Source organism: Delphinus delphis, chromosome 12, assembly GCF_949987515.2.
Source record: "Delphinus delphis chromosome 12, mDelDel1.2, whole genome shotgun sequence".
Classification (NCBI taxonomy): Eukaryota; Metazoa; Chordata; class Mammalia; order Artiodactyla; family Delphinidae; genus Delphinus; species Delphinus delphis.
The window spans coordinates 39,165,558-39,178,384 of record NC_082694.2 but is presented as its reverse complement, the minus strand read 5'-3'; the positions used below and the strand labels follow the sequence as shown (position 1 = coordinate 39,178,384).

At 37.7% G+C, this 12,827-nt stretch overlaps 1 protein-coding gene across 1 annotated transcript in view; it reads left to right on the top strand.

Moving 5' to 3' along the window:
• Positions 1 to 12,217, top strand: part of REL (REL proto-oncogene, NF-kB subunit) — a 38,273-nt gene extending 26,056 nt beyond the window's left edge. The window contains exons 5-10 of the mRNA XM_060026544.1: positions 3,710 to 3,850; positions 4,955 to 5,059; positions 5,170 to 5,382; positions 5,962 to 6,030; positions 6,540 to 6,611; positions 7,713 to 12,217. Of these exons, the coding sequence (XP_059882527.1) occupies positions 3,710 to 3,850; positions 4,955 to 5,059; positions 5,170 to 5,382; positions 5,962 to 6,030; positions 6,540 to 6,611; positions 7,713 to 8,503 (1,391 nt within the window). The 3' untranslated portion in view covers positions 8,504 to 12,217. The remainder of the gene's footprint in view (positions 1 to 3,709; positions 3,851 to 4,954; positions 5,060 to 5,169; positions 5,383 to 5,961; positions 6,031 to 6,539; positions 6,612 to 7,712) is intronic.
• The last annotated feature ends 610 nt before the right edge of the window (positions 12,218 to 12,827 follow it).

Below are 12,827 nucleotides of genomic sequence, written 5' to 3'. Positions count from 1 at the left end.
CCGGGAGGATCCCACGTGCCGCGGAGTGGCTGGGTCTGTGGGCCATGGCCACTGGGCCTGCGCATCCGGAGCCTGTGCTCTGCAGCGGGAGGGGCCGTGGTAGTGAGAGGCCCACGTACCACAAAAAAATTTAAAAAAAATAGAAAAATGGGACCTAATGAAACTTCAAAGCTTTTGCACAGAAAGGAAACCATAAACAAGACCAAAAGACAACCCTCAGAATGGGAGAAAATATTTGCAAATGAAGCAACTGACAAAGGATTAATCCCCAAAATTTACAAGCAGCTCATGCAGCTCAATACAAAAAACCAAACAACCCAATCCAAAAATGGGCAGAAGACCTAAATAGACATTTCTCCAAAGAAGATATACAGATTGCCAACAAACACATGAAAGAATGCTCAACATCATTAATCATTAGAGAAATGCAAATCAAAACTACAATGAGATATCATCTCACACCAGTCAGAATGGCCATCATCAAAAAATCTAGAAACAATAAATGCTGGAGAGGGTGTGGAGGAAAGGAAACACTCTTGCACTGCTGGTGGGAATGTGAATTGGTACAGCCAGTATGGAGAACAGTATGGAGGTTCCTTAAAAAACTACAAATAGAACTACCATATGACCCAGCAATCCCACTACTGGGCATATACCCTGAGAAAACCATAATTCAAAAATAGTCATGTACCAAAATGTTCATTGCAGCTCTATTTACAATAGCCAGGAGATGGAAGCAACCTAAGTGTCCATCATCGGATGAATGGATAAAGAAGATGTGGCACATATATACAATGGAATATTACTCAGCCATAAAAAGAAACGAAGCTGAGTTATTTGTAGTGAGGTGGATGGACCTAGAGTCTGTCATACAGAGTGAAGTAAGTCAGAAAGATAAAGACAAATACTGTATGCTAACACATATATATGGAATTTAAGAAAAAAAATGTCATGAAGAACCTAGGGGTAAGACAGGAATAAAGACACAGACCTACTGGAGAACGGACTTGAGGATATGGGGAGGGGGAAGGGTGAGCTGTGACAAAGCGAGAGAGAGGCATGGACATATATACACTACCAAATGTAACATGGATAGCTAGTGGGAAGCAGCCGCATAGCACAGGGAGATCAGCTCTGTGCTTTGTGACCACCTGGAGGGGTGGGATAGGGAGGATGGGAGGGAGGGAGACGCAAGAGGGAAGAGATATGGGAAGATATGTATATGTATAACTGATTCACTTTGTTATAAAGCAGAAACTAAAACACCATTGTAAAGCAATTATACCCCAATAAAGATGTTAAAAAAAAAAAAGATGATGTGGCACATATATACAATGGAATATTACTCAGCCATAAAAAGAAACGAAGTTGAGTTATTTGTAGTGAGGTGGATGGACCTAGAGTCTGTCATACAGAGTGAAGTAAGTCAGAAAGAGAAAGACAAATACCGTATACTAACACATATATATGGAATCTAAGGGAAAAAAATGTCATGAAGAACCTAGGGATAAGATGGGAATAAAGACACAGACCTACTAGAGAATGGACTTGAGGATATGGGGAGGGGGAAGGGTGAGCTGTGACAAAGCGAGAGAGAGGCATGGACATATATACACTACCAAATGTAAAATGGATAGCTAGTGGGAAGCAGCCGCATAGCACAGGGAGATCGGCTTGGTGCTTTGTGACCGCCTAGAGGGGTGGGATAAGGGAGGGTGGGAAGGAGGGAGATGCGACAGGGAGGAGATATGGGAACATATGTGTATGTGTAACTGATTCACTTTGTTATAAAGCAGAAACTAACACACCATTGTAAAGCAATTATACTCCAATAAAGATATAAAAAAAGATGTTAAAAGAAGATAAATAAATAAATGTATGTATGTATGTATGTATGTATGTATGTAATAGGACTAAATACTGCAAGTAAAAGATCAATATTATCAGACTAGATTTTAAAAAAAAAAGGTACATTGTCATTTTTATTAGTTATTGCTAATTGTAAAGAATTGGGGTTTTGGCCTTCCGTGTTGGCGCAGTGGTTAAGAATCCGCCTGCCCATGCAGGGGACACGGGTTCGAGCCCTGGTCTGGGAAGATCCCACATGCCGCAGAGCAGCTAAGCCTGTGTGCTACAACTACTGAGCCTGCGCTCTAGAGCCCACGAACCACTACTGAGCCCGCGTGCCACAACTACTGAAGCCCGCGTGCCTAGAGCCCATGCTCCACAACAAGAGAAGCCACTGAAATGAGAAGCCCGCACACCGCAACGAAGAGTGGCCCCCACTCGCCGCAACTAGAGAAAGCCTGTGTGCAGCAATGAAAACCCAACACAGCCAAAAATAAATAAATTAATTAATTTAAAAAAAAAAAGAATTGGGGTTTTAACTGTTTTCAAACTTAGTGTTTCAAATTTCAATACTTTCTGAAAACTAAAAATGTTCATATAATTTAATATGTGTATTTCATGCTTTTTAAAAATACGGCTATGTTAGTTATGGTTGATTGCTGCACCTTATAGTATCTTTAAAAAGGCAGTAATATTCTCCTTTGGAACTGGATTTCTTTTAAATAGCAATTTAGCAAACTGTCATTATATTCTGTAATAAAGAATGTTTAAAAACTTTTTTTTCAGAACTGTAAAATTTTCCTGCTGTAGCTTTTTTTTTTTTTTTAAGCAAACCTAGTTTGCACATAAAATTTCTTACGGAAACTAGCTGACTTACCTCCTCTAGTATCCTCTTGGTATTTAATCCCTAAAATATTGATCTGAGTTTTTGTAGATATTCCTGTGTATGTCATTTTTATGCAAAACATATGTAAAATTTTCTAATAGAGTTCAGTTTTTAAGAGCATAGGCTCTGGATTCAGTGGCCTGAGTTTGAATTCTTCTGTGCCACTTCTTAGCTGTGAAATGTTGGACAAGTAATTTAATTTAATTTTTTTTTTTTTTAGTAAATTGATTTATTTTGGCCGCGTTGCTGCATGAGGGCTTTCTCTAGTTGCGGCGAGCGGGGGCTACTCTTCGTTGTGGTGCACGGGCTTCTCATTGCAATGGCTTCTCTTGTTGTGGAGCACAGGCTCTAGGCTCACGGGCTTCAGTAGTAGTGGCTCGCAGGCTCTAGAGCGCAGGCTCAGTAGTTTGGCTCATGGGCTTAGTTGCTCCGCAGCATGTGGGATCTCCCCAGACCAGGGATCGAACCTGTGTTTCTTGCATTGGCAGGCAGATTCTTAACCACTGCACCACCTGGGAAGTCCCAATTTCATTTCTTTAAAATCAGTTCCTCATCTGTAAAATGGAGTAATTCTTATATAGATTTTGGAGATAATTTACAGAGTCCTTAATACATGACTGGACTAAATACATATTTGTTGAATTAATGAATGAATGCCTATTCTCTATTGTGTATAACCTGCAACCATTTTTGTAAAAATTTGATTTATGTCAAGTTTGGATTCTGCTCTAAATTTCACATGACTGGGGTAGTTACTTCCTGACCATGGTCATAACTTAACAAATTATGTTGGATAGTGACTATATGATGAAAAGGTTAAAAAGCAGTCTTGAGATTATGTACCATTCTATTTTTGTTAGGACAGATTTGGATGCTACTAAAGGTTATAGGCTATATTGGGCAGGGAGGAGGCCTTAGCAGGATTTTAGTTCTATGTGACTATTCTGTATTCTTAAAAATATATATACTTTTCAGTCTCTGAGCAAGAGCTGCTTGATATTGAAGACTGTGACCTCAATGTCGTGAGATTATGTTTTCAAGTTTTCCTCCCTGACGAACGTGGTAATTTGACAACTGCTCTACGTCCTATTGTCTCTAACCCAATTTATGACAACCGTAAGTAATTTATTTTCTTGTATTTGTAGGCTTAGCTCTTTAAAATGATTTTTTAAAGTTTTTTTGTAATTAGAAAAAGTGTTCATTATAGGAAAAATTCAAACATTACGGGGTAGACGTTATTTATCTGAAGTAGATAATGAGGAGAGTAAACCTCCTATACATCTCATCCTCCAAAGATATTTCACCGGCTTCTTCTTCATATATATACAAATACCTCGTTTCATCATCATCACCATCATTCACACAATATATTTTTGGCAACTTTTTGAAAAATCGTCATTGATTTTTTTTTTTAACTTTTTTTTTTCTCCTCTTAGCAACATATCTTGAACCTCTTTACCTTTCAGGTACCTTATTCTTTTCGGTAGCTGCATATTTCCGTATATCATAATTTTACTAAATCATTACCCTATTACAAGACATTTGGTTTGTTTCCTTCTCAGTTCTTTTCTTTTTGCTTTAGCAAATTGTTTTGCAGTAAATATCCCACATGTGCATATCTTGTGCAAATGTCTCTAGCATAAATTTGTAGAAATGTTGGCAAATGCTAGATCAAAGGATATGGATATTTATAGTTTTAAAAGATTATGAAATTGCCCTCAAATATTTGTGTGTTTGTATGCTCTTATATATGCACCCACCAGTGGTGTATGACTATACCAGTTTTACATGTAGAAGGATAGTGGGACATAGAACTATAAAGGTAAATCAGAATATCCTCATCATGGAGAGCTTTGAATGCCAGGGAATTATTGGAATAATGTTGACCAGATAATAGGAAGCATGAAAACTACATTGCCACAGGGTTATGGTCATGATTTAAAAAGACTAATCTGATGACAGTGTATAGGATGGATAGGACGAATCAGAATTTAGAAGCAAGGAGATTTAATTAGAGGACATGTCACTGCCTAGAAATGAAGTCATAACACTCTAAACCAGGGGACAGATGTGGATAATTAAGGTATTGAGTGCCCTTAATTTATTTATACTCTAAAGCTTTTATCTATCCTGTAAGTTGTTTTCCTAAAATTCTCCATCAGAAAGGAATAAGACATATTACTAAGGTAGCAACCCATTAAAAATATCCTTTATATTTAGGTGCTCCTAATACTGCAGAACTAAGGATCTGTCGTGTAAACAAGAACTGTGGAAGTGTCAGAGGAGGAGATGAAATATTTCTACTCTGTGACAAAGTTCAGAAAGGTATTTTGTTGTTGTTGTTTTGTTTGTTTCATTGAATTCAGAATATATTTTAGATTGATAGATACATTTTACTTTCTTTTCCCATTGTTACTTGCTTTCGTATTCACTAGATGACATAGAAGTTCGGTTTGTGTTGAACGATTGGGAAGCAAAAGGTATCTTTTCACAAGCTGATGTACACCGTCAAGTAGCCATTGTTTTCAAGACTCCACCATATTGCAAAGCTATAACGGAACCGGTAACAGTAAAAATGCAGTTGCGAAGACCTTCTGACCAGGAAGTTAGTGAATCTATGGATTTTAGATATCTGCCAGACGAAAAAGGTATGACTTTTTCATGGTAATGTTTTATATATTTCTTGAAGTTAGTCCTGCTAAGAACATTTTCTTGTAAGATACACTTGAATACAGTTGTGTTTATTCATAATTTATGTTTCTTTTCCTGAAAGTTTTTGGTTGATTTTTGACTGATCTTTGTGATCTTTGAATCTCTTCCTTAGGAAAGGTATCTGGAATAATTTCAAAGTATTCTAAACTGTTTATCAAAATTTGTTTTACATTTGAGATTCTATTTTGGTCCTTATTGTGCCCTCTTGATAGATGGCATACTTGCCACTCAGAAAGTGGTCTCCATTTTGGTCCTTATCTGCCATTATTGCATTAATTGACATTGGTGACTTGTAGGTGTTATAAGAAAACAAGATGAATATTATAAACTATTTTTTACTAGAAAAATATCCTTTATTACTGACTTGGGATGTAGTTTGTGACACTTATAAATCCATCTTATGTACATTTATTTAAAGCATTTTCTATGTAGGAGTAAAACATCTGTATATTTATTAAAGGAGAGGAAGCATAATCCCATGATGAATCACGTTTTCTCGGTTTCTTTCTAACCAGATACATATGGCAATAAAGCAAAGAAACAAAAAACAACTCTCCTTTTCCAGAAACTGTGGCAGGATTGTGGTAAGAATATTTTGTCATTGTTGTTTTTAATAAATTTATTTATTTATTTTTGGCTGCATTTGTCTTCGTTGCTGCCCGCGGGCTTTCTCTAGTTGCGGCGAGTGGGGGCTACTCTTCGTTGCAATGTGCGGGCTTCTCATTGCAATGGCTTCTCTTGTTGCAGAGCACAGCCTCTAGGTGCACAGGCTTCAGTAGTTGTGGCACGCAGGCTCAGTAGTTGTGGCTCGTGGGCTCTAGAGCGCAGGCTCCGTAGTCGTGGTGCATGGGCTTATTTCCTCCACGGCATGTGGGATCTTCCCAGACCAGGGCTTGAACCTGTGTCCCCTGCCTTGGCAGGTGGATTCTTCACCACCGCTCCACTAGGGAGGTCCCTGAACATTTTGGATTGATTTGTATTTAAGTAAATTTGTTTTGTTTTGTTTTGTTTTGCTTTATTCAGTTTTTCAAATTTTAACTGATATACTGTTGTTTTTCAAATTACATTTAATAATGGAAAAAATTTATCATAGGAGTTAATTTTCCTGAAAGACCTAGACCTAGTTCCCTAGGATCAACTGGAGAAGGAAGATTCATCAAAAAAGGTATTTTATTCCCTATAGAGTATTCCTTGTGATTAGAGAGACCAGTGCTTTGCACAGTATATTGGAATTGCATTCTTAGGAATGAAAACTGCCTCTTTGATTTATTCCACTCCTACATATTTTTTATGCTATGAATATTGAATGAATTGATCTCAGCTTCCGAAAGACCTGTTGGCAACTATGATTATATTTGGGGGATTTATTGTTTGAGAAATTACATTTCATTCATATGGTGGTAATTTTACTAATTACAGTGTGTCGTGGAAGAAATGATTTCGATCTGGCCAGTTGCCTATCTTTATTTATTTATTTGTAAAGTTTTACTGGAACACAGCTCATTTGATTGCATATTGTCTATGACTGCTTTTCTTGTACTATAGCAGCAGAGTTGAGTAGTTCCAACAGAGGTTATATGGCCCACAAAGTCTAAAATATTTACTCTCTGGCCCTTTATGGAAAAAAAAGTTGCCAAATTCTGGTTTAGATCATTCAACCAGGGTTAATTAGAAGTCTTTTTTTCTTTTTACATTCTTAAATCAGAGCTTTTTCTTGGTTTAATATGTACAGCAGTCATATAACATGTAAATAAATACACACTCGTTCATTTTTTTTCTGACTGGGAATTTTGTAGTACCTTAGAGTGAGTAGTATCTTAATATAGCTTGGAAATTTATGTAGATTTTTAAGTCATCCCTAATGAATGTTTCCTCCATCCCTCCATATTCTCCTAAAGAGGAGAATATGAAATGATTTTGAATATTTAGAGGCCCATTAACTGAAATTCTGATATTTATCTTTCACATTTCAAAAATACCTTTATAGGGCCTCAGAAGCTAGATTTCCACATTTAACTGGAGTGAAATTTTCAATGCCAAAGTAACTTACCAAAATTATTTTATAGGTATTTGTAAAACAATTAGTATTAAAGAATTCAATTTTGGACTCGTAATAATTTTTAGTGCTATTTAACATTTCTATTTGAAGTGTTACATTGGTTTCCTGTAAAATTTTTTATGTGTTTATGTAATTTTAATTTAGAAGTAATGCTTTTTAGAATTTTGTTCATTTCCGTTTTGTACAAATACATTTCCTCCCCCACAGAACCAGTCTTGTTTTCGCATGGTGCAGTTTTGACAGAAACGTCCGGGCCAGTTTCAAGTCAAGCAGAATCCTACTATTCCTCATCTGCGCCCATCTCCAGTGCATTGCCACATCATGCTTCGGCCATACCCACAATGGTACCTCAGCCTTCTTCAAGCTGGTCATCAGTGGCCCACGCCACCTCACGTTCAGTCAATACAAATTCACTGAGTAGTTTTTCGACAGGGACGCTTTCCTCTAATTCACAAGTTATCCCACCATTCCTGGAAATGTCTGTTGTGAGTGATTTGAATGTGTCTAATGCTTGCATTTATAACAATACTAATGACATAGGCAGAATGGAAGCATCATCCGTGTCACCAGCTGACTTATATGGTATTTCTGATGCCAGCATGCTGCCTAATTGCCCTGTGAACATGATAACGCCCAGTAATGACAGCATGAGGGAGACTGATAATCCAAGACTTGTGAGCATGAATCTTGAAAATCCTGCCTGTACTTCAGTGTTAGACCCAAGAGACTTAAGACAGCTCCATCAGATGTCCTCTTCCAGGATGTCAGCAGTCGCCAGTTCTAGTACTACTGCTTTTGTTTCACAGTCAGAGGCATTTGAGGGATCTGACTTTAATTGTGCAGATAACAGTATGATAAATGAGTCAGGACCATCAAACGGTACTAATCCAAACAGTCATAGTTTTGTTCAAAATAGTCAGTATTCAGGTATTGGCAGTATGCAGAATGAACAATTGAGTGACTCATTTGCATTCGAATTTTTTCAGGTTAACTTGTAAGATATAAATGGTGATTGAAGAATTAAATCCCTTTAAAGGTAACCCTTTTGATATTACCTTTATAAATACAACATTATATATTTCTCTAAGACTATACTACAGTATATCGTGGACCCTTGAACAACACGGGTTTGAACTGTGCGGGCAGGTCCAGTTAATACTCACATTTTCTTCACTAAATATGTAGTGCAGTACTACACGATTTGAGGTTGGTTGAATTCATGGATGCAGAAGACATCCATGGAGACAGAGGGCCGACTGTACGGTTTTTTTTTTTTTTTTTGGTGGTACGCGGGCCTCTCACTCTTGTGGCCTCTCCCATTGCGGAGCACAGGCTCCGGACGCGCAGGGTCAGCGGCCGTGGCTCATGGGCCCAGCTGCTCCGCGGCATGTGGGATCTTCCCGGACCGGGGCACGAACCCGTGTCCCCTGCATCGGCAGGCAGACTCTCAACCACTGCGCCACCAGGGAAGCCCGAGTGTACAGTTTTAAACACAGAGTTTTCACTGCACGGAGCGTCTGCACCCCAACCCCCGTGTTGTTCAAGGGTCAACTGTAAGTATAACTTCAGGTATGTAGGGGATTCCTCTAACAGGCAGTCTTGTCTTGGGAGCTTCTTGTTTTGCTGGCAGAGAATTTGTTGGGATATAAAAGATGAATGCTCAGTGCTTGAAGCTGCAGCTAAAAGAGAAGGATGAACTCATTTCCCAACTTCAGGAAGAGTTAGAAAAAGTCCAGCATTTACAGAAGACTTTTGCTTCAAAAGTAGATTAATCCACACAGACTGAACTCCTAGGCTATGATGCATTGTGGAATCCTACATACAAAGAAAATTTATGTAAACCAGTGTATGATGAATCTGTGACATGTTAAATACTGAATAAAATCAATTTTTCCATTAAAAAAATCCAACTTTGGGTATGTAGAATACAAAGTTGGAAAGTCATAAAAGGAAAATTCCAAAATAGAAATTTAAAAGAGCTTTACTGTTTCTTCTTTTGAAACATGTGATCTGATACTGTGTGTGGTGGGAATTCTAGCATGAGAATCCTGCCACATTTTCCCAGGACAGACTGAGGAGAACAATAGAGCAAGCCTTCAGTTTTTCCAGCTACATCGTTTTATACTTCTTTTATAATGTATTAATGTATTCTTAATTAAATGAATTAACTGATATTTGCTTTTAAGCAAATTTAAGGTAAAACCTGTAATGGCTATGTCATTGGAAAAATTAATTCCTTATTATTTTTGAGGCCAATGGGCCAAGGTGACCCCTAAGGGGTTTTCTGAGGCTTTCTGGAGTTTCTTAGATTTACATGTAAATCAAAATTTCTTTAAAATGTTAAGTTGGGCAGCAGGCAGTTGAAGTAAGCTTTCAAGGTATGGGAGTTCCCTACATTTTGAAGTATTTAGATCCATACCTGTAAAATTGCTTACGATTTTAACTTTACATCCATGTTTTCAAGAGGAAGAAGTTTTCTTGGACCTGTCCTCTTTGTTATGTGTCCGAACTCACTGTGATCTCATCCAATTTCATGCTGTCAACTCCCAAATGTTACCCCTAGCTTAGACCCACCCCTTGAACTCCAGTCTTGGAGCTTATGTGTGTGTGTAAAACTGCTTATTTGACATCTCTACATAGAGATGTAATTAAAGCTCAAACTCAACACATCCAGAGCTGAGTTCTTGATCTTCCCTCCCAAACTTGCTTATCCTTCAGTCTTCCTCAACTCAATAAATGGCAATGCCATGTTTCCAGTTGCTCAGGTCCCAAACAATGGAGTCATCTTTGCTTCTTTTTTTTCTTTTATCTCTCATATCCAATCCATCAGCAAATCTGGTAGGCCCTACCTTCAAAATATATCTTAAGCTGCCCACCTCTTTTGACCTCTGATATTAACATCCTATTCCAGACCACCATCATCTCTTGCATAGATTGAATTATAGCCTCCAAAAACTCTCTTCATACTTGTGCTCCTGCCGTCTGTTCTCCCTGAAGTAGCCACAGTGATTATTTTTAAAAGAAATAAAATCATATTCACTTGCTCAAAACCATCCAGTGGCTCGCCATCTCACTTAAAGACCAAAATCCTTAAAATTAGCGGGCCCACACTCTCTCTCTTACCCTCATTCACTACCATTTTCCCCTTCTCATTCAGCTCCAGGCACTCTAGCCTCAATGCTCCTCTTCAAAAACACCGAGGACACTCCTGCCTCAGACCCTTTGTACCTCCCTGGTGGTGCAGTGGTTAGGAATCTGCCTGCCAATGCAGGGGACATGGGTTTGAGCCCTGGTCCGGGAAGATCCCACATGCCACAGAGCAGATAACCCCGTGAGCCACAACTACTAAGCCTGCATGCCTAGAGCCCGTGCTCCACAACAAGGGAACTAGTTGTAAAATAAACTCAGTTGTATGTGTACCTCATGCCTTACATCCTTCAGTCTCACTCAACTGTTATTTGATCAAGGCCTTCCATAACTATATATACATTGACACTCCATGTCTCCCCTCCTTTACATTTGTCCATAGCACTTATCATGATCTGACTTTACTGTTTGTTTGTTTATATTTGTTTTCCCATACTGGAATATAAGCTCCGTGAGGGCAAAGTTTTGTGTTTTTGTTGAATCCCACATTTGTAGAACAGTGTCTGCTTCCTGTTACGCACTCAGTAAATATTTACTGAACATTCAAAGTACTACTAATAGAACTTCGGTTTTTGAAAGAAAGAATAGCTTTAATTATTAGATGTTTATGATTTTTATAGTTCTGCTTCATGTGACATTGAGTTTATTATATCAGAATCATGTACATTCAGGTTGATGACTAATAATGGTGACCCAAATTGTTTAAAAGCAAAGTAATCCCAGTGGCAAAATGACTGTAGAATTTGGACAGTAATCTTAATTGTGATGGAATCATCATGATGCTAAGTAACTTGCTAAAGATAAAGACCTAGTTCATTTTACAGCTAGAATGTACGTAAATGTTGAGCATATTTCTAGCTAGAAACAATGTGTCTTTTCACTTATGTGTAGTATCCAACCAAACCATAAATTTACTGGAACGATTAAAGCTAGTCAATTTTGTCAAAATGGGGAATGTGTGAATGTCATAAAAATTAAAATTCTGAGTTGAATGATTCTGGGAAATGAGAAGGAGAGCATGATAAGACTTGGGGTCAGAATAGTCTGGAAAGAAAAAGATAAAAGACACCTAACTATCATTAATATTTCTTAGAAATTATGATTTCAAAAAGAAATAATTCTGTTGTATAACTTTAAAAATCATAAGCATATAACATACTTTAGTAGAGCTTACCAGGGAGAAAAAACATGAAGGCATTTCTTCCCTGTTCAAAATATGTACCCAATACTCAGCGATAAAAAGAAACGAAATTGAGCTATTTGTAATGAGGTGGATAGACCTAGAGTCAGTCATACAGAGTGAAGTAAGTCAGAAAGAAAAAGACAAATACCGTATGCTAACACATATATATGGAATTTAAGAAGAAAAAAAAAATGTCATGAAGAACCTAGGGGTAAGACAGGAATAAAGACACAGACCTACTGGAGAACAGACTTGAGGATATGGGGAGGGGGAAGGGTGAGCTGTGACAGGGCGAGAGAGAGTCATGGACATATACACACTAACAAACGTAAGGTAGATAGCTAGTGGGAAGCAGCCGCATGGCACAGGGATATGAGCTTGGTGCTTTGTGACCGCCTGGAGGGGTGGGATAGGGAGGGTGGGAGGGAGGGAGATGCAAGAGGGAAGAGATATGGGAACATATGTATATGTATAACTGATTCACTTTGTTATAAAGCAGAAACTAACACACCATTGTAAAGCAATTATACCCCAATAAAGATGTAAAAAAAAAAAATTCATAGCAAAAAAAAAAAAATGTACCCAAGATATCTCCAGATAGTAGCTTATAGATGGTGAACTTTTTTTTTTTTAAATACAGAATCCTATAATTTTGTAGTAACTAGCACTTAGCTTAAACACTGACTGTTAGGCTATCTAAATGGATACTTTAAATTAAACAACTGACTTGTTTTTGCGGGGTTATTTTTCTATGTAAGTTGAATCAAGGTCCGGCTACGTTTGTGTTCAGAGTATTTCCAAAGGCTTTTTCATTTTTCAGGTGCTATTTACTGATCACAGATTTTATTTTATAATTTTAAAAAATTGGTAACCTGCCTTCTTTTTCTCTAAATGTATTTATACTTTCATCTGTTCTTTTATCACCCTACTTTTAGTTTTGAGGAGATTACCTCTTGCTTCCTAAACTCTACTTGTATACTGGATCCCTCTTC